General features: G+C 52.6%; 1 protein-coding gene across 2 annotated transcripts; it reads left to right on the forward strand.

Annotated features, from left to right (window-relative positions):
* The first annotated feature begins 1003 nt into the window (after nucleotides 1–1003).
* On the forward strand, nucleotides 1004–23287 carry ONECUT1 (one cut homeobox 1). 2 transcript variants are annotated; one of them, XM_064721852.1, is made up of 2 exons: nucleotides 1004–2531; nucleotides 15497–23287. In XM_064721852.1, exons 1-2 carry the CDS (start codon nucleotides 1451–1453, stop codon nucleotides 15787–15789), a joined length of 1374 nt encoding a protein of 457 aa, XP_064577922.1. In that variant the 5' UTR covers nucleotides 1004–1450; the 3' UTR covers nucleotides 15790–23287. The 2 variants fall into 2 exon arrangements, with proteins under 2 accessions (XP_064577922.1, XP_064577923.1); XM_064721853.1 differs by lacking the exon at nucleotides 15497–23287 and adding an exon at nucleotides 4862–5844.
* Nucleotides 23288–26297: the final 3010 nt, after the last annotated feature.

The following is a 26297-nucleotide window of genomic DNA, read 5'->3' on the forward strand; positions in this document are numbered from 1 at the left end:
GACACCGGGAGCCCGGCCCGAGCCCCAGCGCGGCGCAGATCTGCTCGCTGTCCCCGGGCCTGGCCATGGGGACGATAGGGACAAGCGGCTCCGCAGGGTGCCGAGAGACACCGCGGTGCCCAAGAGCGGAGCGGGGGGAAGCGGCGGCGGCCTTTGTGCGCTGCCGGCCCGGTGCCGCCCGGCTGCGGCCCCGCGGCTCGGCTCGGCTCGGCCCGTCCCTCCCGCCGCTCGGCGCCGCGCACACGCTGCACTCTGCCCGGCGTGGTTCGTTATTGTTAATGGGCGAACAATAGGCACATCTGCCCTTTCTTCCAGCATAAAGGCACCTTAGCTAACGAGGGGGGCCGGCGGGTGAGCTCGCTTGTTCTTTCTCCTCCGCCTCCTTTTCTTTCTTTTTGAAGAAAAAATAAAAGAAAACCAGCGGCATGTCCGGCTGCTGGGCGCCTCGGGACATATGCTCGCCTTGCACTGCCCGGGGTCCCGGCGGGGGCTGCAGGGGGGCGTTCCTGCCCACGCACCGCCCGGCCGGACCCGTGGCACCCCCGGCAGGGCTGCGGGAGGGGTGCGGGAGCGGAGCCGCGGGGCCGGCCCCGGGACGCGGCGCCGTGCGGCTCCCGGCCCCCATCCCCGGGCCGGGCTAGGGGAGCTTCCCCGCAGGGCACCTGAGAGGAGCGATACCGGGACAGCGTGGGCACATACGGCGGGGAGTGCGGGGGACACGGGGGGCACGGCCCGCGGGCACCGTGGGGCAGGGCGGTCCGGTGTCACCTCCGGAAGCTCCCGGTGAGGAGGCTCCGCGCTCACGGAAAACGCGGAGTCACCGAAGGGGCGGGGCGGGTGTCCCTGGCCGGCAGCGGAGGCGGGCTCTGGGCCCTTTGTGCCCCGGGCGGGGGCGGCGGGCCCGGGGCAACAGCGACGGCACCACCAGCTCTGGGCGCCGCCGCGCGGGGCTCGCCCGCTTAATAGCGGCGCTGACGTCACGGGGCGGGGCGGGGCGGGCGGGGGCGCCGCGCGCATGCGCGGTGCGGGCGGCGGCGGCGCTGCAGCAGGGAGCGGAGCCGGAGCGCGGGGCAGAGACAGAGACAGAGCCATGGCTGGGGATGGCGAGGGACGCGGCCACACACCCGCCGCGGCCGCGGCTGCGGGGCCCGGCCTGAGGGAGCGGCGGCCCTAGGACCGGCCCGGCGGCGCCAGCCAGCAGCGGGAAAAAACAAATAAATACATTGCCACGAAATAAAAATTAAAAGAAAAAAAAAAAAAAAGAACCAACCGAAACCGGGAAAAAGCCAGCAGCCCCGGCAGCAACAGCAGCAGCAGCACCGCCACCACCAGCCCGCAGCGCTCGCCCGCCGCCGCCGGCCCGCGGGAGCAACCGGCCGCCGCCAAGAGCTCCGGGACGCCCCGCCGCCCACCAGATAGATGTGCGGTCCCGCCGCCCGCACGGCCGACGATGAACGCGCAGCTGGCGATGGAGAACATCGGCGATCTGCACGGGGTGAGCCATGAGCCGGTGCCCGCCGCCGCCGACCTGATGAGCGGCAGCCCCCACCACCGGAGCGCGGTGGCCCACCGCGGCAGCCACCTGCCGGCCCACCCGCGCTCCATGGGCATGGCGTCCATCCTCGACGGTGGCGACTACCACCACCACCACCGGCCGCCCGAGCACGCCCTGACCGGCCCCCTGCACCCCACCATGACCATGGCCTGCGAGACACCCCCCGGCATGAGCATGAGCAGCACCTACACCACGTTAACCCCTCTGCAGCCTCTACCTCCCATCTCGACGGTCTCGGACAAGTTCCCTCACCACCACCACCACCATCACCACCATCACCATCCCCACCAGCGGATACCGGGCAACGTGAGCGGCAGCTTCACGCTCATGCGGGACGAGAGGGGTCTGGCGTCTATGAACAATCTCTACACCCCCTACCACAAGGATGTTACCGGCATGGGGCAGAGCCTCTCTCCGTTGTCTGGATCGGGCCTGGGGAGCATCCACAACTCCCAGCAAGGGCTGCCCCACTACGCTCATCCCAGTGCCACCATGCCCGCCGAGAAAATGCTCACCCCAAACGGATTTGAAGCCCACCACCCTGCCATGTTAGCCAGGCATGGCGACCAACACCTCACCCCCACCTCCGCTGGCATGGTGCCTATCAACGGGATCCCACACCACCCCCATGCCCACCTGAATGCCCAGAGCCACGGGCAGATCCTGGGCTCTGCCAGGGAGCAAAACCCTTCTGTAACTGGTTCGCAGGTCAACAGTGGAAGTAATTCAGGGCAAATGGAAGAAATCAATACCAAAGAAGTAGCTCAGAGGATCACCACCGAGCTCAAGCGGTACAGCATCCCCCAGGCTATCTTCGCCCAGAGGGTGCTGTGCCGCTCTCAAGGGACGCTCTCAGACCTGCTGAGGAACCCCAAGCCCTGGAGCAAGCTCAAATCCGGCCGGGAGACCTTCCGCAGAATGTGGAAGTGGCTCCAGGAGCCGGAGTTTCAGCGGATGTCTGCTCTGCGGCTTGCAGGTGAGCCCGCTGCGGGGTGTTCGGGGCACGGAAGCGGCAGAGCGGGGCCTCGGGCCTGGGCAGGCCGCCCCGGTCCCTGCCCGTCCCTGAAGAGCAGCACCGATCCCCGCTCTGCCACTCCATTTCTCTCCCTTGCCCTCTCCCTGCTCGGTGCACCGGCACCGTCCGGTTCCTCAGACAAAGCCGAGCCGAGCCGAGCCGGGGCTCGGGGTTCGGGCAGCGCAGTGCGGCGCCCCGGCTCTCCCCGTTCCCCGGGCCAGGCTCGCCTGCCGCGGGCAGGAGATCGCCCAGCGCACCCGGTAACGGGACGCCGCCGAAAGCCGCTCGGGCCGGCGGCAGCGCTGCCCGGAGCGCGGAGGCGAGGCGGAAATGCTGGAATTGGCGGTTGAACCGGGCCCACGGACGGGGTACGGGGGAGCCCTGGTAATGACCGCTGAGAGGAGTCGGTGCCCCTGCTTTGTGTGGGGGCGGTGGGCTCAGGTCGCGGCGGGGCTCGGGGCCCGCGTCCCCCTGGGTCTGGGTGAGCTGGGACACGCGTTTGGTTCGAATGAGCCGAGCCCGGCGGGTGAGCGGTGCCTGAGAAATGCTGGTGGCTAAATTCGTTTGATTTCATTTTTTAATTTTTTTTTAACTGGTTGTAGTTATCATTAGGCCGCGCACTGTGAGTTTTGCGTGGATGTCTCTCCGTGACACGAACCGGCCGTGTCGCGGTTCCGCTGCCCCGCTGCCGGTGCTTGCTGCCGGTGCTTGGTGCCTGGGGTGCTCCCGAGCGGGTCCCGTATTGTCCGCTCAGAGATGGCCGTCCCGGTCCGGACCTGTGCCCTGCCGCCTCCCCAAACCCTCCCGTCTGCGCTCCGGGTGCAGAGCCCGGCTTTAATATACCGTGAGTGAGGGTTTGTTAATTAAGTGATAGGTCTCCATTAATTTGTCCCTGGAGAACGCAAGACAGTCAATCCGAGTTGGAGCCAGGGTCACTGATCCGTTTCACAGACAAAAATAAGGGAAGGGCCAAATCTTTCTCCTTTCAAAAGCACAACGGGTCTTGTGCTTTCGACTACCGAGACGGTGAGAACTTGCGAGCGTTCCCCGGGTGTGCAGGGACGCGGCTGGGCCACCCCCGTGCTCTGTGCCTGTTTTCAGTCAACCACCTTGTTCCAGAAACCTAAAGCAGGGCTAGGAAGGGTCTGGGGCAGGGCCTCCCTCCCCGCTGTAGCTGGCCCGTAGGTGCCCGCCGGTGGAGGACGTTGCTCTCTTTGGCTTCCACTCCTGCCGAGTCGGTTTCAAAGGTCTGAGCTCTCAGAAATTGCCCTTTCCGCCTTCCCTCCCTCAGCAGCCACCCCACCAGCGAAAAAAACTCGTCTTGCTGGTGCTACCCACGAGAGGAGGATGGAGTTTGTGTTTCCAATCTCCCCGTAACGATTGCTAAGGCGAACTTTCTTCGATTTGGAGCGTGTTTTTACGACAATTTGGTCGACCTGAATCTCCCCTCATTTGCATAGATCGATACTGGAAACAACCCCTCGATTCGGAGCCTGCTGGCATCCCTTCCCTGGCGCTGCCGGCCAGGGAGCTCTGCCAGCCCCGGCTGCTGCAGGCCGGGAGGGACGGAGGGAAGCGGCCGTGCTCTGCCCAGCTGCCGGGTCCGGAGGGTCCCATTGTTCGCTGCTGCCCCCAGACCGCCCCTTCTTTCCAGCCACCTCAGCGCTGCCCTCTCATAAACGGATCCCGGTAATCCCGTTAGAGAGACAAAGCCTCATTATTCCGCCTTCCCTTTCCGATGAAACCCCAAAGCTGGCACCTTACAGAAACGGCTTCCCCGGGGCCGCGAGGGCCTGGCAGCACGGGGGGGTCGGGATGTAGAGCATCCCGAGCAGAGCTCTCCCCGCGTACCGGGGGCTCCGGGCCGGGCCCGCGGAGCTCTCCCCGCGTACCGGGGACTCCGGGCCTCGCCGGGCGCTGCCCACCCGGTGCCGGCAGCACGTGGGCATTTGCATAGAGCTGCGTCCCTGTCCGTGGGGCGGTGCCGGGGCCCCCGCCCCGCCCCGCGCAGCCTGCGCGCCCCTCCGCGCCGCGCTGCCGGCTGTAAATGCATAAAGTATCGATTTTATTTTGTGCAGGTTTTAAATGTGTGATGATCTTACTAAGTGGTAAAAATCTGCCCCGATTGATATTGATGTATGAACATCAATTCAAAATAACATAAATTACTGCGGCCGACGCAAATTAAATTTCACGTCCAAATTATAACTCACTCCCGGGCGTTTAGAGAATTATCAGGTAGATAAATACCCAGAGCCGCCTTCATTTCTTCCTTTTCTGATTTCCTGCAGACAACAACCGGGAGGCAGTGAGGGGGATGCAGCCTGCTTATTTTAGGCCTCGCAGTCTCGCCTTGCACTTTATCTTGAGTATTTGCCCCTTCCAGCCGTCCCTGGGGGATTCCTACCTCCCAGATTACAGAAGCTCCGACAAATAGAAGAAAAATTGGTAGTTACATGGAAGCAGGATTGAGGTCTTGACACTTCCTGGGCTGTCTCTTGAAATGTAAGCAGAACTGCTAATTGCAAAGCTGACCTCTTCCAGCCTCCATCTTATTCATCCCATCTCCCTTCTCCTCTCTGTTCTTTTTTCCTTTGTCTGTCCCACTCTCTCTCTCCTCTCTATCACTGAATATTTATCTATTTGACTGTCTCTCTGTTAGTCTTCCCTCCCTCTCCCTCGCCTTCATTGACATTTGGAAGGGCTGTGAAGGGACGCCGAAAAAATAAATACAATTAAAAGAAAAAGTACATCCCTCCTGCAGCCCGCTGGGATTTGAGGCTGAATTCATTTCAGTTTGTTGGATTTTTTCCCCGTGTGTGTGAGAAAGAGGAAACAGGAGAGGATAAAGGAAGAAAAAAACCCGACTTTGTCTTGTTCAGGAAAAAATAATCTGCTTCGAGCCATTCATTGTTGGAGCTGCGACTGCCCGCCGGCCTCGCTCTGGAGGAAGGGTAGCGCCCGGGGAAAACGCGGCAGAGACACATTTTGTGAAGGCACCAGAGGGGTGTAAGGGAGCCTGAAGTTCTTTAGAATCCACTGCCGGAGGGGGTCCTTCTCCATGTGCGCCCTCTGAGCGGGCTCGTCCCGAAGGTTCCCCGTGGGGCTCCCCGAGCGGGGCAGCAGCGGGAGGCACCGAGGGGACCCCGCGCTCGCCCGCGGCTCTCAGGAGGGGACAGCCCGTCCCTCCAAAGCTGCTCCATGTTTGCCCGCGACCTCACTGCTATTTTTCATAGCTGCACCTCTTTTCCTCCCCTCCTCTTCTCCTTTCTCCCTCCCGATGTGAATCCCGGCTAAGCTGAAGCCTTGGGAAGCCGGCGAGAAATTCTCGCCAAATTAACTGTAAAGAAATCGATGGAGTAATCAGAGCGTTTTCCACATTAAATATGAAATCTAATGACGCCGTTTGCACCTTTCGCCCGCCGCCGCCCCCGAGCGCACCGGGAAGGTCTGGGCCGCCCCGGCCCCGGTGGCCTCATTAGGGGCTGTTTAATATTTACCCTGCGGGCACTTTGCATAAAGGCTTTTGCATCAGGGAGGCGGGGGGCATCGACCGGGGCCTTCACCGGCGACACTCCGGGCCCGGGGGAGAGGCCCTGCCCCTCCCGACCCCGCGGGCCGCCCGGACGGGGACAGCTCGGGCCTGGCTCGGCGCACCTCGGGCCGTGACAGCGCCCGCGCTGCTGCTGCCGGTGCCGTGCCTGGGCCGGAGGGTGGGAGAGCGGCCGGAGCAGTCGTGCCCGGTGCGCAGCCGGGGCAGCGCTGGGGCGCGCTTGTTTGCCGGCCGTGTCCTTCGGCGGGATTGATTTACAGCCGCGTTTGCCCTTCGTTAATGTTTGTCCAGCGGGAGGAGGAGCGGGGCCGGGCGAGCCGCGTTCCTTCGCACCGGGCCGGGCCCGTCCTGGCACAGCCCCCGCCCCTCGGCGCTGCTCGGCCCCGCCGTGTGTTCGTGCGTGCGTTCGCCGCTGTTTGTTTGTTTTAATTAGCGCCGCGTGGCGGGGCGGCACCCGGGGCCGTGCCCGCTCCCACCCTCGCTGCCGTTTGAATCCAGCAGCCTCAAAACAGGGTGGGCGCCGCCGGGGCCGCCCCGGGTCACACAGCCGGGCTGCGGGCGCGGTGCCCGCCCCGACCCGTTGGGGCCATCGCGCCGTCCGCAGCCCTCGCCGGTCTCCCCTCGGTTCCCGGGGGTTCTGCGCCATCTACTGACCGCCGGCGGGCGGGAGCGGCCCCGCCGGACCGGGTACCCGCCCGCACCGGGCACCGGGCAGCGGCGGCGGCTCCGGGGAGCGCTGCGAGCCGAGGGCCCCGCTCCGCCACCGGGCTGGCTCCGCGCAGGACGAGTGAGGCCCTGCTGGAGTTCAGCACCACGAACAGCGGCCGCCGGCACAGCCCGGCCCCAGCTCCGCCTCCCGCCCCGCTCCCGGGCGAGCCCCGCGGCCGCCGGGGCCGGGCCAGCCCCTCCCGGCTCATGGACGAGGCCGCCCGGGCGCAGGTGCTTGCTGAGCCTCCCCACGGCTGCCGGCCCGATGGGGAGCGGCATCGCATCGATTGTCCGTAGCTGCAGCCGGCAATTAGCGCCGCGGTGCTGCGGCCAGCGCCGGGCCGAGCGCACGGGCTGCCCGCGGCGGGGGCGGCTCGGCTCCCGGCAGCACAGAGCCCCGGGGCCCCTGCTTTGGGCATGAGTGCCTGCCAACTGCGTGGCCAGAGGGGAGCGAGCTTCCCCCATCACGGTAACTCAGCCGGAGGGGTCGGGGTGCCCCAGGAGGAGAGGAGAGGTGAGTGGCACCGGGATTGTGCCCGCTGCAGGTGACACTGGTAGGGAGCCCGCGCTCTTGCCGGTGCTCAGCTGCGTTCTGTGCGATCTGCCTTGTACACAGCCAAGAAGGAACGTGATAATCAGATTGAGACAAAATCATCTGGAAATACATAGGCCAGGTATGCTTCGGTGCTTGGCTGTGCCTGCACCGGCATTAACCCACCGCTCCGGCTCTGCCTCGGGCAGCCCTCATCTGTGCCTGTAGCCGGAGGGTCTGCATGAACTCCACACGAGGGACGAGAACTCCGGGAGTTCTAAGGTGACTGGAGCGTAGGAGCTGTTGCTGAGGTGCTGGTGATTTTCACCTGGAGACTGCAGGCATCGAGGGGAGCTTTTCCTGAGGACCGACCGGGACCCAGCACGGCCGCGTGTCGGGCGCTTCCATGATCAAATCGATAAATGTACATTCGCGTTTCCGACATAAATCTTCCTGGATTAATCATACCCGGACAGAGAAGTGACCGATGCTGACAGACTCTCTTTGGAAACGCAGCTGACTTGAGCCGTTTTGGTTAAGAAGAAGTCAGTTTTATGATGCTGAAAGATTAATTTGTAGGAACAATTTATTAACGGAACAGTAGTTTTCCTTTCCCCCCTCCCCTCACTTTAGGGCGATAGGAAGCCTCAGTGGTGACATTTTCCGTGCAGCCCGAACGGAATTAAAGCTCTATGGACGGCTGCTGTTCCGCGGGGCTGCGGGCAGCACCTCGGGGCGCAGAGCGCGGTTGGTGGTGCTGGAAATGCTGCTGCTTCCCATAAAGTAGTGAATCGGATGGCACAGGGGGCTCTTCCTAAACGCTTGGGTGCAGAAAGCCACTGAAGTGAGCCCGAGCTCAGGTTTTGGATGTTTTTAGGGTGCAGAATTCTGCGCTCGTTGTCACACGCATTAGAAACCCGTCGGTAAGAACTGAGCCACAGGCGGGAGAGTTGCCCGCAGCCCCATTTCCCCCGTTTCCCCCCGCACAGGCAGGTTCCCAAACGGCTTCCTTAATGTCCTCCCCAGTCGGAGGAACTTCTTTATGCCATCACTGACTCATTTCTCTTTTATTTGAAACATATCTCGTTATTTTGAAAAAATTGGAATTGACGGAGAACTAAAAAATTGGAGCCGGGGAAGCGGCAGCCTGTAGGAGCGGAACCAGAGAAACGACCTGAGTTTTTCAGTGAATCTGGCCATACTCAATGTTGCAGTGAAGCTTTTGCGTGGTTTCCAGCGCTCAGAAACTCACTTTTCGGCTGCTGTAGCAAAGTCTCTGCCTGGGGCTGTGGGAGGGGGCGGAATGTGCCGGAGTCAGCACCCGAACGCCGCGGAGGCTCACAGGGGGATTCGCTCGCACACTCGGGGCCGGGGCCAGCGGGACGGGCGCGGGGTCTGTCCCGCGGGGCGGGGCGGGCCGGGGGCGGGACACGCGGAGGGTGTGGAGGGCACGGCCAGGTGGGCAGCGGGCGGTGCTGCCCGGCCGGGGGGGCCGGCCCGGATAGGCGGGGCGCGGCGCATAAGCGGGGCAGAGCAGAGCGTGAGCGGGCGGCGTTTTGCGGCTTGCGCTATGCGGAGTGCAACGGAAAGGAACGGAGCGGCTGGCTCTCCCCAGCGGGATGCTGTGCCTTGGTGAGGGTGAGGAGCCCAGGGCGCGGCGCGGAGCCCACGGCGTGCTGTGATGCCTTAGGGAGGGAACCTGCGGTGCGGTGTGGCCCCCGCGGTGCAGTGGGATGCGGTGCTGAGCCCCGCGGTGCGGTGGGATGTGATGCCATGCCGCGGGATGTGGTACGGTCCCCTATGTGGCGTGCGGTGCCGTGGGATGCGGTGGGATGCGGTACTGTGCGGTGCGGTGCCATGGGATGCGGCGCGGAGGCCCGCGGTGCAATGGGACGCGATGCGGTGCGGTGGGGTGCGGTATCGTGCTGTGCAGTAGGATGCGGAGCCGAGCCCCGCAGTCTGGTGGGATGCGGTACCGTGCGGAGGGATGTGATGCGGGGCGGTGCGCGGGATGCGGTGCCGCAGTCTGGTGGGATGCGGTACGGTACCGTGCGGAGCGGTACCGCGGGATGCGCACCCGGGCCCCCCCGCTCGCTCCCGCTCTGCTCCCGTGGCGCGGAGCGGGCGCCCCCCCGCGGCCGGGGCCCGCCGGTGCCGCTGCGGCGCGGGGCGGGGGCGGGGGCCGGGCCCGGCTGACGCGGTTAAAATATTGATGTAGTCGCAAAAATCGTTCATTAAGGCAATTTAATCTTTGCTATTAAATGTCCTTTCAATTCATTTGAGGTAATTAAGATGCAGTTTAAGTGATTAAATTCTAATTACTTATGCTACGCTAAGAAATATTTGTCACACTAATATGGTTAACTAAAGAGCCAGCTAAAGAATTTTAACGTTTGCTTTAAATGATATCACAGGGAAATCAGGTGCTTTCCCCTGATTGATCCACTTAGCAACACATTGTGTAACGATGATGTCAGTTTGCTGAAGTGGTTACAGATCCATCAACACCGAGTTTGTGTAAACCCCTGAATCCCAACTGCTGAGTCAGCACTCCTCAGCCAGATTCACTTCATTATTCCAGGGGCAGCAAATTAAGGTCACTCATTTTAATACAGTGCCCAGGAGTGAGATGTTTACTGTTCTGGCTCAGCTGGGATCTGTATGTTGGTGGGGTGATGTCATCCTGTGAGCTTCCCATACACACAAAGGTATTTTCATCTCTTTTGATGTTATGAAACAACAAAAGAGTATTCCTTGGATTTGATGGCAGAGAAAAGAGACACAGATCAAAAGATCTCTGGGCATATGGAGACACCTATACCCTGAATAAGCATAAATGCAAATCACTAGAGAAATAAGTGCCAAATGCTGAATAATGTCAGGATTAAAAAGAGAGAATTCAGTGTGGGCTCACGTTTCAGAGTAGACCATGCTCTTTTCAGTTGATAGGAGAAAGCTTTGGGGAGCAACCTGTGTCACCCAGGTGGGCTTTCATCCCTGAAAGCTGTGCAGGGCCTTACCCCACAGTGGGCTGGAGCTGAGGGAATGCTCTCCCAAGCCTCAGTGCTGTCTGTGACCTGCTATGAGCTGCCTCCATGAGTGGAGGCTCTCTCACAGAATGCCTTTCCAGAGGGATTCCATTTCCCAAGCACCTTGGAGGAACCTGGGGCAGTGCAGGGAACCACTAAATAGTGATGTATCATAGTGAATGTCACCCAGCAGTTGTGGTTATTATTCAGGTGAAACAGATTTGCTTGGGTTTAGTTCATGTGGGGACATCTAACCTTCAGGTAGCCTGTGTCTCCTATGCCCTTTTATTTTGTTTTCATATGCCCCCAAATATGAAGTTTTTGATAATTGGGAAAGGTATGTTGTTTGTGTGTCTCTCTGCAAGCCCCAGAGGTGTTATTCACATGATAAGGATGTAACTTATCACACTTTATTGTGAGTTATTGGCACCATGAATTTACCATAAGCTTTTGGCTACTGGTTTCCACTGAGCTGTTGTAGCCAGTGTGATTAGAACCATCTGTGATGGCCAAAGTCCTCCAGCAGTTTCAGCCTCCTGAGGAAGCAGAAACACAGCTGCTTTCTCCACCAGAAGGTAGAGCCTCCTACAGAAGAATATCCTTCAGGATATTCTCCAGTCAATACCAGTGAAGCTTTCACTCTCCACACACGTTATTGGATACTGTGTGATGTTTCAAAACTAGAAGCAGGTGATTTGGAAAGGGGTTCCAAGGTGGATGCAGTTCAGACTGTAGCTGAGCTTTTTAGACTTGACACAACAGATATTAGAAAATACATGTAAAGAGAGACTTCTAAAAGGGCTTTTTATGTCTTAAAGACAGTCCTGTACACACAAGGTTGGGATAACTAAAGGACTTTTGCAGGAGGAGGGGTAAAAGACATCATCTCATACAAGGCACTTGGTGGCTATCAAGTAATGGTGGCTTTGGCCTGGCTGTGCCTGTGTGGGCACAGCTCTCTGAGACCCCAAATCCACCATCTGCCTCGGTATCTACACCCCTCCATCCCCTGTCAGAGCTTGTTCTGTGCTGGCACCACAGTGGCCACCAGCTGAGCAATGCCTCTCCCAGGGAGAGTTCCCCTCTGACACCAAAAGCAGCCACAGGGATGGGGCAGGGCTTGCCCAAGTAAAATTCTCCATTGTTGTTCCCTCTGCTGCAGTGACAGTCTTCCAGAAAAGCAGCCAGCAGAACTTGTGGTGATATTTTATTTTGTTCACAAACCAAACCAGAACTCATGGGAAATTAGGTTTATTGAGAGCATCACCAGTTTTATTCTTTGCTTCTGTTTTTTAGAAAGGAAAACTGGAGTTTGCCAGAAACAGCAAGGCACATGTGTGCACACCACATGCTCCTGGAAATTGATGTATAGTAATCAGGGTTTTTTTCCTTCAATTTTAAAAAGAAATCCATCCTCTAGGCTTGAAACATTAGATCAAGCACCAAGGTTAACACCTGTGCTTACTATAATCCTGACTTTTACACTGACTGAATAATGCTGTTTATATCACAGATAGGCAAAACATCCTCTTCACTGTCTCGACCCAAAGATGCAATTAGTGCATTTTTGTAGGGGAAAGGGTCCTGTTCCCACCCCTGGCAGGGCAGAGCTGCAGCTGGGGGCTGCAGAGCAGGGCCAGCAGGCCGTGGGGCTGCAGAGGTGGAGCCCATTTCTGCTCCATGCCCAGGCACCTGGGCCTCCCTGGCATGCACGGGCCTCACAGGGCCTGGCAAGTTTGCTTGAGCAAATCCCTCGGGTGCCTTAGAAGGAACAAAGGGAGGCAAAAATAGATTGATGGGTTGTGTCAGGAGAATTGCAAGTGTCAAAAATATCTGTTGCTCAGGGCAGAGGAAGATGGAAGTGACTGGGAGAGGCCAGAGTTCAGGACTGGATTTATAAGGCTCCTTCTGGCACTGATAATATTACATTGTCATATCTGCACGTGTGCTGCCAGAGTCAGGGTGACTCTTCCTTTATCCTCTGCTTTTCTTTTTTCTTAACAAGATTTTCTTGAAGGCTTTTTCAAAAGGCATGACATGGAGCATCGCTCAGCTGGGGCACCCTGGAGACAAAGAACAGGGCTCCTGCAGCAGGCAGCGAGGGCAGGTGTGGCCTGCAGGTGTGGCCTGGGGAGGTGCACACCTCCAGGGAGCACAGCACCCTGCAAAGCACCTGAATCCAGATTCTGTGCTCTGGGAGAGGGTCCTCTCACAGCACTCAAGGGCAGGGGCACGAGAAGGACATCAGTGCAAATTACTGTTATTATCTTCTGCTGTGTAAGATAAAAGAGAGATGGAGTGTGCGATAAATCGCTGTGAGGACAGGCTCTGGTGTTTTTCCAAAGAAACCATTTCAGCTGACATCTCTGACCTCCGTGGACATTAGGGGAGGCCCTGGCACTAGGGTGTGCTGCTCTGCCTGGGCATGGCCTGGCTCAGAGAGCCTGGCAGCCCCACCTTGCCAGGCCCATCTCTGTGCCTGCTCTGCATCCACTCTCTTGTTGGAGCAGATTTTATCCCATGGTGTGCATTTGTTCTCTGGCAAGCTGGAAGCTACAATTTATTATTAAAATTGATTGGCTCCAGTGCAGGGAAAACGATCGCAAGGAAACCCTATTACAGTTTTTCATTATCACTATTATTTATTTTTAAGTGCTATTAATATTCCTGAGCCTGGACAAGGCAGAAGATGAGAGGTGCTATCCACTCCTGCTGCTCACAACCTGAGCCTGCCAGTGCAAGGGCTCCTGGAACAATTGAGTGTGTTGGGAAATTTTTGCCCTCAATCTGCCTCTGGCAAATGCTAATGGAAGTAAACCTGAAAATATTTGCAAAAAAAGTAAAATAGGCTTATTTGTATCATAGACTGGATAGATTTTTTTTTTTTTTCTCCTTAGTAATGAGCTATTTTCTGTGATGTAGTAATGACCTATGCCCTGTGATGTCACTAGCATTAATTAAAGGGATTTTGATATGGTTGAAACTGAGGAACAAGGTATGTTGTAGCTCTTGCGACACTGTCCATGGAAATAATTGTTCAGGAATACTACATTTCAGGAAATGAGCACAAGTTCAGGAAGACAATGCGTTATGCAAGCCAGTTTCCCAATAGATGGTTGTTTTTTTGTTATTCCCTGCTATTTCAGAGAGCTCGTGTAGCAGCTTGTGATCGAAGCCCCAGAGGCTCCCATCACTAATTGAGCTGGCTCTGCACCTACTGCTGTGGCTGTCATTTGTGATGTGGTGATTCACACTGAAGCATTGCACAGCGCTGACTTGGATCACGCTAGCTGTGCCATTAGGATTTTGTGACAAATTATGATCTGGATGGAGTATCTAGGCAGAAGATGGAATTTGTGTAGCCTTTGAGAAAGGAAGGTGTAAAGCAGCATGAGCGGAAATGAAGCACAGTAAATGTTGTCTGCACTTGGTTTGTCTTCTTTTCTGCCTGAGCCTGTTAGCAGGGGCAGCCAGAGCTGGAGGCTGAGGCTGTTGTAAAGCTGAGCTCCTGCAGCTGCTTTCCCAGGAATTTCTGATTATGGTCAGACATGTATAGAAGACTGAGATGCTGTTGGTATCCTCATTCTGAATATGTGGCAGTAAATAATAGACTATTCTTGAAAAAGCATTTTTAACCCTTGGTTTGCTCATGTCAGCCTCCAGTGGGGATGCAGATTATTTCAGCAGGAACCAATCCCCACAGTGAATTCAGCAGTTTGGCTTCAGCAGGGGCTTTTGAGCATCCGGAAACCTGGTTTTTAGCCCAGAAGCTCCACGGTGGTTTAGAGGTCAGGATGTAACTTCAAAGTGTTCTTCAAAGGCTTTCAGATAAAAATACCTGTAGGAGACGTGAGCTTGGCAGCCCAGTCTATTTGATTGATGTGTGATTTCTCAGGAGAGAGTATGTGGCTGGAATATATATTGCCAGGGACCTTTTCAAAAGCCTCTCCTCAGAGGGGACTGAGCCACAGTGCCTTGGTCCCTGCCTGGGCCAGCACAAGGAGCCCTCACAGCTCTGGGCTCCTGCTCTGTGCAGTTCCCATTTCTCAGGTACACAGGGGGGATGTCTATTTTTATACCTCCCATGAGCAATGAATCCCTCATGCCAGGGCCAGCTCTTGATAGTAATACAAGCTGTAGAAAGGACCTTTGCAAAGTAATTTGTTGTTTTCATTCCAATAATCATGCTGTAAGTAGAGATCCTGCACAAAATTCTTCATGTTGTCAGTACTGATCTCCACAGGAGCCAGGACTAGACGGACCCAGAGAAAGAACATCCATATTGCCTTCAGAAACATATCTCTCAATCAGAATTAAAGGACATTGTCAGAGAATGAAGGGAAACAGCTTCAGAGCATTTTGAAAGTGAAAAAGAGGAATCTGGCCTCCCAAGGAAGCTTTTATCCTGGCAAAATGCTAAGATGGGCTGGCACACGGTCAAAGGCTGACAGAGGGATCTGGGAGTTTCCCTCACATCCCATCAGATCCTGCATGGAATGTGCTCTGGGAGGCAGATTACAAATTGCAAGCACCCTTTATTAGTGTAGAGCAAAATAACATTCTCAAAGGGAAAGAAGGGATGATTAGATGAAATAAGGAGCAATTCTAAAATGAAGATTTTCTATACCATTGTTTTTCATGACAAAACATGTTTATTTTGTTCAGAATTCATTTGGCCTGTAAGACTGTAGTAGCATCCTGCTTTCTCATAGTTCATTAATTCTCAGTCAACAAAAAGCTACAGAAATGGATTGAAAGCAGCTAATAATGGTGGAAAGTATGACCAAGATTAACTTTAGAGTTCCCTGAAATTCCACTCTACCTCCTGGAGATATAAAATAGTTGAATTCTCAGCACTAATGGGTAGTATCAAAATGTAAGTTCTCAGTAAAAGCATTTGCTGAGTTTTGACAACAACAAAGATATTTTCTAACTTTTATTCCTTATACTAGTAATAGTTTATGATGAGTTAGAGATGTAAATGTCCCACATCCTGTCCAAATTCAGAACCTGACACGAACATTCCTTTTTCCCTGATTTGCCCTGCACTGTGCTCCCCGACTCCTCTGGCAGCCCTCTCTAACTGTGCTCCCCTCTCTTGCAGCGTGCAAGAGGAAAGAACAGGAGCACGGCAAGGACAGAGGGAACACGCCCAAGAAGCCTCGGCTGGTCTTCACCGACGTCCAGCGTCGAACTCTACATGCAATATTCAAGGAAAACAAGCGTCCGTCCAAAGAGTTACAAATCACCATTTCCCAGCAGCTCGGGTTGGAGCTGAGCACCGTCAGCAACTTTTTCATGAATGCACGGAGGAGGAGTCTGGATAAGTGGCAAGACGAGGGCAGCTCCAATTCAGGCAACTCATCTTCTTCATCAAGCACTTGTACCAAAGCATGAAGGAATAACCACGAACTGAAACCTCGGTGGAAAAGCTTTAAAAAATAAATAAATAAATAAAATAAAGACAGACCAGGACCTCAAAATAGCAGGTTTATACTTAAAACTATTTGAAAAAAAAATATTTATAAGTCCAAAGAAACCAAAGACTTATTTCACCTGCATTATGACTTTGTTCTAAGACACACACTTTAGTAGGATGACGACTTGCAAAAAAAACAGAGAGGAAGAAGGAAGCGAAATGGAGGGAACGGAACGGAAAGCAAAGAGAAGAGGAACAGACCACTGGTCTCACACCTTTGCCCATCATCATCCTCACCGTACTTGGCTGTGTAGTGGTTTGGAGCATAGTGATTTCCTGTCATTGAGCAGACATCTCTTTGGATACAGCTCTTCACGGCCACAGCAGTTGCCATGGAGGTGTCAGTGTGTCCGTCCTGCGTGCACCCAGTGGGTAGGGACTTAGGGCTGGTCTCCAGAGAGGGCTGTGCCAGGGCACGGCCCCCAGAGCGTGGAGTCGTCTGAATTCCTTGGAACGGTAGTGTGATTTTTGCTGTTTCACAGTTTGAACTTGGCTGGTGCAAAGCCTCGAAACAAGTTCAAACTAGGCAAAGAAATTTTGAATGGTACCTAAACCAGTGCATTCTCTTTGTTTGTTAAGGAATGTTCAGATTTAAAAAAAGGAAAACTATTCCATCCATAAAAAAAAAATCGACTAGCTACCAAAGAACACATTTAATAATTGTATTGCAGGTATTTTATTGCAATGATTTTAATATTCCAAAGCTATTTTTACACAAATACTATGTAGAGTTATAGGTATAAACTAATCTAACTGTATAACACATAAAACTTGTAATCAAGACTGTTATTTGCAATTAGTAAAACCACATTATCGTTTCTTTCTGTGATTGGCAAGAAAGAATGTCACCCGAGGAGAGCACGGGAACCAGAACGGGATGCTGCTTCCATTGAACTCAGTGAGCCCTTTCCTCACTGACTCCAACGGGAGCGCAAGAGGGAGCCGCGTGTGACACCATGCGTGTGACACCCTGTGTGTGACACTGTCCCCAGGCGTGTCCCGGCTGGAGCCCGGTGCAGCTGCGCTCCAGCGTGGCTCAGCTCTGCCATCTAGCCTGCGAACAGGGGACCTGAGGCACTCGGGATGCAAAACTGAAAGGAATTGAGGGATGCAAAACCGCAGGGCTCAGCGTCTGATCAATACTCATTGACATTAGCGAGCTTTTTTTTACCTATCGACTTTACCAGGCAATAGTAACAGCTTTGCCGGCTCGTGGTCCTTTCCTAGTGGAAGCAGTGGTAGAACATCAATTTATGTGGGAGGAGCTCCAAGGGGAGCTCCAGGAATGCTTTTGGAAGGAGGAATTGGGATCTCTCTGGAGTCAAGAGCAAAATTCTCGTGACACCGAGATAGAGCCCGATGTTTTGTGGCTTTGTATCTACGAGTGGCAGGCTGAGCTGGTGTCCCGTGCATTCTTTCTTGCTCATCTCTTAGTCAGGATAATGCATGAAATAGTTTGAAGTTTGTAGCAGAAAAGCTTTAAACGCTCTGTTGCTAACAGACCCATAGGAGAGAAATCATCCCGTTCCTACTCTGATAAAATTAAAGAGAAAAGTGTGAAATATCTGCATATTAAATTTTAATGTAAGGGGAAAATAGACTTTAAGAACCATACATGTGCCTGTTAGATTTCTAACTGGTATTTCAAATTACTGTAGTAATTATGCTAGGTATATTAAATTCCAAAATAAGCAAATATGCAGGTATTGGCCCAATGCAAGGACTAGAAATAGGTAATCTTACTTCCAACCTTTTTGTTTTTAAGGAGAAAAAAAAAAGACAAAGGAAAATTCAAGGTAAACTAGAATCCAAACACTATAAACAGTAGCAGATGCTGGTTTGGGGGATAAAGCCCACTCAAAATACCAGTGACACCCAAGTAGAGCAACTTCTGTAGCACCAGTTGTTTCCCAAGAGGACAGGGTCTAGTCAAGGTTCAGGGTATACAGTTTATTTCCACCCAGTGTTTAGAATACAGGTGAAATATCTCTTTATTAAAATAAAGTTAAATAAACCAAATATTTTTGGCACTGAATATTTCTCCATATTTCAGTATGTTAAACCCACTTTAAGGCTGATAAGGCAATTATCTATGAAAATGGCATCTAATCTGGACTTTTTTGAGTCTCTAGCTTACCTTAAATTTTAGCAAGCTTTCTTTTGAAGTGTTCCATCCCCATGGAGACATAATTGACATGGAAACATTGATAAGCTCACATAGGAAGTACCTTATGAATGCAGTCTCATTAGTGTAAGGTTAGCAAAGGACAGTGATAACTAAAGGTTTAGTTTTTTTCCAGCAAAACACTGCTTTGTGATGTACCTATAGTTTAGAGAATAAAGCCTTATTTATTTAAAACTTGAGAATTTAAAAATGCAGGGAAATTCAAAGTACATTGCCGCATTTTTAGTATTTCCATTGTATTGTCTTTATAGACTACTTGCTGAAACCAAAGAGAACTTTCATACCAGCATTAAATTTGCACCCAATATGCAATTTCAGGATCTCTGATACACACACATGCAAGGCCCTAGACAAACAGGACTGTGTATATGTACATGCACACACATTTCGATGGGGTGTATGTATGTATACACGTGCACACACATGTCCACACACACTAAAACTGATGCACAAGTTGTAGATTTTAAGTGTTTTGGGTTTTTTACATGTCTGTTTAAGTAGATATAAACCTTTTGGTTTTCTCTAAGCCATTAGGAACAAACCACTCTTCCCATGAGCAATATGCGCCTCATACTCTGAATAGGCAAAGAACACAATTCTCCTCAAATTCCTTCAAAACATGAAGCAAATAACTCTGGAACTGCTCAGTGTAGCTGTAAAGCTGTGTTACTTCTGAGCAGACTGCCCAGCCACACCGACTGAAGCACAGACAGGTTACCTGGTGCTCCCTTGCTCTGCCTGGTGCCATCACCCAACAGAGCATCCTTGAAGGGGAGTTTCCTCTGATGCTGCATTTAACATTTCCCAGGAAACCTGTCTCTGCCTGTTAGTGTCAGTCTTTCAGCTCATTTCATTCTGACAAAATGGAAATTGGTTTCAAATTCGACAAGAGGATCCAAAACTCTGCCAGGAAGGAATAGGAGAGGGAGCAGAACCCAAAACAGTCTGGGAGCATCAGGAGATGGGGCTTCAGTCAAAGGTGACTCCAAGGGCAGGAGGGCATTAGGAACATGCATTCAGCAAACAGGCTGCATCCAAACACGACCGCAGTGACCCACAGGGGGAGGCTGGCCGAGAGGTGAACTGTCCTCATCCATCCCCATTGTAAATGGCATCATTTAGATTTCTAGGAAAAAAAAAGCAAAACAAACTTAAAAAAAAAGTCCTCCTTCAGCCTGCCCCAGAGCGCTCCTTCAGCCCTGTGTGCTCCGCAGGGGTGCGGCCTCCTCTCCTTACTCAGGTAAAGCAAACCCCCCCAGAGCCAGCCAGGCACGGGGCCTGTGCTCGGGAAGTTGCTCCTGCACCCCAGGCCAGGAGCGAATTCCCAGGCAGGGTGGCCTGGCACGAGAGCAGCCCCAGCGCTGCCCTGGGCACTGCCGGGGCTGCTGCTGCCCAGAGGGCTCACTGACACTGCTGAGCTAATACCAAAGAGTCTTAGGACACCTCTCCTCACCTGAGTTGTAAACAGGACATTTTTACCCCAAAAACGTTCCTTCTTTCTACTACTCTTCCTCCTATCCTCCTCCTCTTCCTCCTCCTTTGTACATAGGGACGAAAACTATGCATTTAGCAAACAAAGAGAAAGCACTTACCCTTTTCTATCTCACTGCGTTTGGGTGCATTCAAAGGCCCAGGGGCTAATTTTGAGACTTTACTTAGCCTCCTGGTTTATTATTGTGGTGTGGTTAGCTTTACAATACATTTGGTAACTATTTGCTAAAGACAAAGAAGCAAAAGGTAAGGAATAGCTACTTCCACGTGTTAAAAAAAAAAAAGAAAAAAAAAAGTGTGTAAAGATCTACTATTTATAGTGTGAACCAAAGACGCTACCTCACTCGATTTCCATTGGTGATTTTAATCACATTGATGATACCAAAGAATACCAAAGATTTTTCATGCACGGCCTTGGTCTGGAAAGGGAACTCATCCTCCTTCTTGCCCCCATCCCCTGACCCCCTTCCTCACCTTCACTCAGTGTGTAACCTTGTCTTCATTCTTAGTGGTAATGCTAATAACCTTATGAATACTTCTCTTGCTACAACTGCTACTACTGACGATGATAAGGATAATAATAATAATAATAATAATAATAAAGCTCTTGGCAAACATGTTGCAAACTTTGTAAACTCATAGGACGAGTGCCTTGCTTGAACCAAAGTGTTAAACCGCTGTTGACCTCTTTATCTCTCACCTTATACTCTTTGAATACCTCAGCCTGTTAGAAAGGCCACTAATGAAAAAAAGGAATAATTCTTCACCGTGGTGCTTTTTGCCGTGCAACCATGCAATGAAACTTTCTTTGATACCAAAGGAAAATGTTTTTTTCCACTTTTTTGCTGACAAACCAAAGGTTCCCTCTCCTTTCCCCCAAAGCAGCTTGAGTCCCTGAGCCCAGACAGGCCGTGCATCGCTTTTACCAATTCCTCCAAATACCTCATAGTAATAAATCTTTAGGGTTATGTTGTATAGAGAGTCTATGTGATAAGGCAGAACTTACTAGTTTGATAATTGTTAAGGTTACTTAAAAAAAAGCTTTATAATTCTTATTTATTTTGTAGGGGTTGTTTTGTTTGTATATTCCTTTTATATTGTTTGGTTTGGGTTTGGGTTTCTTCTTTTTTTCCTTTTTTTGGCAGAACTTCTCTGTTATACTCAAGGAAGATCTTATTCCTGGGAATGTTTCAAAGTGGGTAAAGATCGCTGTTTGCAATGAATGCAAGAAAGGGAAACATGGCTTCAATTACTTTTGTTTCAGCTAGGATGCTTTGTGTTTGCTAGTCGGTGTTCTTTTCACAGGGTAAAAAAAAAATATTCTCTGCTGTGATAAATGGTTCCTATTTTTTCTCTATAATGTGCTGTGACTTTTAATTTAATTACATTTTGTATACGCTTATTTAATCACTGCTTTAATTTATGACTATGTAGTTTAAAAAAAAATTGTATATAGTAGATTCAAAAATGGCCAAAGCTTTATGTTACAATCTTTTCATTCTTGATGCTGAGATGAACTGAAGGAGAGTGCTTCTCTTGACTGCAGGGTGTATCTTCAGCCTTGTCTTGGCATGCACTTCCACCCGTGTTACAAACACTGCCAGGTTACCCCCCAGGCCTCCCTTCCCCCAATTGTACATGCCAAAATGAGTGTTTCAAGATAGTACTTTTGTCACTTAGAAAGCAGAAAGGCATTATTAGCGTGTTTTTTCTTTAATTTATTTGTCTTTTTCTAGAAAGATTGCTTTGTGGGTGAGACCCACGCATCCAAAGAATTTAAAAGTCGTTTAATGTTTTAAAAGCACTGGCATTTGTGAGAGATTTTGCTGAGTTTTTATTTTCCTTCGCCATTCGCACGGGTAGCGCAAGCAAGAAGCGGGCGCGGGCCTCGGGAGAAAAGCTGACTTGAATCTGGAAACCTTGGGCCCTGGGAGAAAAGCTGACTTGAACCTGGAAACCTTGCTCATGGAAAGGCCTTTGCGGCGGGCACTGCGACAGCGCAGGCTTGGGGCCACCCTGGGCCACCTGGTCCCCAGGCAGGGCTGCAGGAATGGCACGGGATAGGATGGGATGGCTCTGGGGGGCTCAGGGCCACCCCAGGCCACCCCAGGCCACCTGGTCCCCAGGCAGGGCTGCAGGGATGGAATGAGATGGGATGGGATGGCTTTGAGGGGCTCAGGGCCACCCCAGGCCACCTTGGGTCACCTGGTCCCCAGGCAGGGCTGCAATGGGGTGGGATGGAGTCCCTGGGGCACAGCTGGGTTCCCGGGGAAGCTGCAGCTTCTGCCAGGCTCAGGTGGTGCCCCAGCTGTGAGGGATTGCACAGGGAATGGAGCTGCCCTGGCAGCCCCGCAGCTCCAGGGAGGACAAGGCAGCTCAGAGTTGAAAAGCAAAAAATAAAGGAAGGGTAATGACAATGATACTTCTGCAAAGCTGATGATGGCATCATGGCACAGAGAATAGGATGCCACTCACTTGAGGTTTATTTTGCATAAAGACTAGAGTCTGGTTCAACCAAATATCATGTACTGACATGGTTTGTGCTGGCTGTGAATATTTCCTGTCCTGTGCAGTAACTGAGCCCCTGTAGCTCGTGTAGCTCGTTTTCCTCTGAGGGGATAGTGAAGGGGTTGAGGGAGGGAAGGATGAGGACAGGGTCTGAGCTTTTGGTGGAAGTTACACTTTCTAGGTACATTTTTATACTTCAAGTATTGAAATGGGGCAATAAAGAGGCTCTGAAATGAAGGATCATTAAATGATCTGTTGGCAGGCTTTGGCTCAGTGTCTGCTTTTAAATACAGGAGTTGATGCTGTGCAAAGATTCTGCTTCACGGGGAGGGGAGGCGAAGCATTACAGTCAGCGAACCAGCGCGAGCCATGAGCACTGGCACACCGTGCTCGGGGAGCCGCGGGGTCCCGTCCCGTCCCGTCCCCTGGTTTGGTTTGTCACGGCATGTTTGCATTTCCCGCGCTCCGCCCGCGGTGGTTCTGCAGCGGGAGCGCGGGTACGGCCCTGCCCGTGCCCTGCCCTGCCCGGGGACCCCCGCCCGCCCCGCCCGAGACAATCACCGGCCCCGGCTCCGCAGGGCCAGGAAACCTTCCCAGAGCAAGCGGCAATTCTTCCAGAGCAACGGAACAAAACCAAAACAAAAACAAAAAGAAAAAAAAAAAAAAGAAAAAAAAAAGGAAATTAAAAAAAAAAGAGAAAAATAACGAATACGAAGCGAAGATTTTGCTAAAGCCCTTTGCTGCCATCTTTAGTTCGCCCATTAGGAAGCAGCAGTAGTTTATGCGTTGCATCTGCATTTCAGACTAAGTGATTATTGTACCTAATTACGGTTGATTGCTGATATTTCCTCACTCTCTCTCTTAGTCAAGCGCTTCTTCTGTATTTTTGTGTGTAGCGATGACAAGTGCAGTGCGCTAGGCATTGCCCTGGGTTGGGTATGAGTATCTCCTGTACTGCGTTAAGATTTCCTTAAGTTACTTTTTTTAAGCTTTGCTACTGTTCTCACTTTATGCCGTGCAATATCATCTGCTGTGTTTGCTAAGCAAAAAAAAAAAAAAAAAAAAAAAAGAAACAAAAAAAAGAGAAAAAGTAAAAAAAAAAGAAAAAAGCAAGTGATGATGTCATCATGCTTTTCAGTGTTACAATGTTTCAGCGTTACAATGTTTCAGCGTTTATGTAGTCACAAAAATGTAGTAAATAAAAGGTTGGATTTTCCAGCACTTTAAATTTAGACATTTCTTGCCTTCTTTTATTTGTCCGTGTGCAGCCTCGAGGCACTGGGCTGAGCCAAGGGGAGAAGGTGGGGCCCGGGGAGGGACATCCCGGGGTGGGGGGATGTAACAGGGGAGGGCACATGGAAGGGCACCTACGGCTTCCCAGCACATGGAAGGGCACCTAAGGCTTCCCAGCACTGTCTTCTTCCCTCTGTCCACGCAGCTGTGCAGCGTCTGCCCCAGCAGGCACTGCCCATCCCATCCCATCCCATCCCATCCCATCCCATCCCATCCCATCCCAGTGGGCTCTGGAAGGATGAGTGCCAAGTGTCTGAGAGGCGAGCAAGGCTCATACCAGATGCATTTCTCTAATTGAGGGAAAAAACATTAAGAAAAATAAGTGAAGCAAATAATCTTGGTTTCCTTTATATCATCTAAGGGTATGGATGTCACCAAACTAATTCACAGAGGTGTTTCCTTTTGTGTGATGGAGTCCACCCCAGGCCTGCAGGATCAATATTTAATTGTTTAAAGGGATATTGTATTCCTTTCCTGTCACTGTTGTTAATGCCTTCGCTCTCTGTAATCCCACGGGGTCTTTTCCTGGGGATCTGATCAGAAAGATTACCCATCACTCGGGAGTGGTGGGAGGAGAGTCCCAGCCATAAAAGATTCAGGAATGCATTGAACCATTTTCTCTCTATCTCCTAATGAAGTGATGAAGCGTGTGCCACAAAATTTAACAGGGTTTTGTGGCAAATCAGGTTGCACTGCTGAGAGGAGGATTAAACCTTCATCGTTGTCCCATAAATCACGGCATCAGCTACATTTATTCTGATGGATGGCCTGGGCTCTGCTGACAATATTTTATCTCTGGAATGCCTGCAGCCTGTGCCCTGATGTGCAATTTCTTTTTACTGCTAAGCTGAGAGGCACTGAGCGCATCCCTCCGGAGCCTCCCCCGGGCTCGGTGTCCCAAGAGCAGGTCAGACACCAAGGCATCACCAGGAACCCCTGTCCAGGGCAAGCACAAAGGCACAGGGACATAGGAGGCCAGAAATGTCCTCCAAGCCAGCAGGAGTGCCTCTGGGATTGTTCATCTGCAGATCATACTGGGAAAACTCAGCTGGCTCGGTCACTGTCTCCCTGGGATGGTGCTGGCCACAGTGCAAGGTGAGGGCTCCAGCTGTGCCAACCTCACCTGGCAGACCAGGGCACACAGAAAATGCTTTTTCTAAAAAAAAAAAAAATAAATCCAGAGATGCCACAGAGAAGCACATCAGGCAGATGTGGGGACTGTTTGCCAGGTTCTCATCCCATGAGCCAGGGACAACAATGGGCAGCATGTGGGCAGAGCCTGTCACAGCCACAGCAGGTCCCCTTGCTGTCACCTCTCTCCACAGCTCCTGTCCCTTGTTTCCTTCTCACGAGTCACTTTGGTCACCAATCTCTGCCCAGGAGCATGTCCCTGGGTGCACCCATCCCATATCTGGGGCACTCCTGCCCCCCAGCCCACGCTGCAGGGACAGGCCAGTCACAGGCAGGGCCAGCTGCGTGCCCAGGAGCCTGCACAGCTCCCCAGTGACTTCATCAAGCTACAACTCCATTTTGGAGCTCTATTTAAGTCTAACACCACATGAGTGGTGTGTGCACCACTCATGCCAGCACGCTCAGGGGAGCAAGCTGGGCTTTCCACAGAAGCCCACAACACAAACAGCCAAATGAGCTTCACAAATTTTATTTTCTGAGCACGGGCAGAATGCAAGGGGAGCGGAGCAGTTCAACCCCAGGACAGGGAGAGGGGTGGCTCTTGCCTCAGTTGCACCCAGACCCTTTCAGGGGGGATGACAGCAGCAGCTGACCCTGCCTTACCCACCCTGGAGGCAGCTGGGGCAGCAGCGGGGTGCTCAGCTGCAGCCTGGTTGTGTGGCTGACCCAGGGCAATAAAGGCTGCCTGAGCTGGCCCTGCTGCCCAGCCAGAGGAGCTGTGCCTGGTAAGGGGAGATCTGGTGTGTTTGGGGGGATATGGGCTGCTTTGTGCTCAGGTTTGAGTCTTTAGGGTTTTGTGCTTATGTGTGGGGGAGGAAGCTCTGGGTCACGGCTCAGGTGCCCTGTGTGTGATGAGGCAGTGCTGCTGTCAATGTTATAAATTACCAATAAATGCTAAAAGCCTCCAGCAGGGCTGTAGAGGCGAGGTGGGTAATGAGGCAGGGGACAGAGCTGGAGAGATGTGCTGCTGCTGCTGGGGCCTGCAGCTGGGCCTGGCTCTGCAGCTGAGATGGGGCCCAGCAGGGATGCAGGGTGCTGGTGCTGCTGAGGACTGGGACAGGACCTGGACAATTCTGGAGCAATTTTCCTCCTTTTCGGGCACTGCTGGGGGAGACAGGGCTGCACAGTGCCCAGCCCCTGTGCCAGGGCAGGGGGACATTGTTCTCCCTGGTGACAATCCCTGTTTGGATGGAGGTGGCAGTATCACACCCTGCATCTAGGAGCCAGCACAGTTATTTATGGACAGGAAAAAGCCCTTTGTAAAAAAGGGTCTATTCATCAAGCAAAGCAATTTCCTGCCCAAGGGAGGTGCCCAGAATTTGAGTCTCAGTTATGATTTCAGTACTAATTATCACTTAAGGTTAAAGATGATTGGGAGAGAGAATTAATCCCTGTTATTGGCTTCATTAAGGAGAAGCACTGCAATGCAAAGTGTAAGTACCTAGTGGAGATGAATCCGCAGTGGCTGCTAATACATAAACCACACACTGCTCAGAATATCAGCTGCAAATGGTGGGCAGCAGAGAGAGTACAAAGGAATGCCAGCCCATTCTGTGTGCTCTGCCCTGGGCACCCAGCTGTCCCTGTACCACAGAAATGAATCCTTGGCCTGGCTGAGGGTGACCATGCTTTTGTTTTGGCAGCCTCATGAAGCAAATACAACCCCAGACTTTACTGCTGTCTCCCCAGGGCACCCCTGCTCAGCCCAGGTCTGTCCACACAGGCAGGAGGGGCTGCTTGAGGAGCTGCTGTGCTGTG

This window comes from Zonotrichia leucophrys, chromosome 10 (assembly GCF_028769735.1).
Source record: "Zonotrichia leucophrys gambelii isolate GWCS_2022_RI chromosome 10, RI_Zleu_2.0, whole genome shotgun sequence".
Classification (NCBI taxonomy): Eukaryota; Metazoa; Chordata; class Aves; order Passeriformes; family Passerellidae; genus Zonotrichia; species Zonotrichia leucophrys.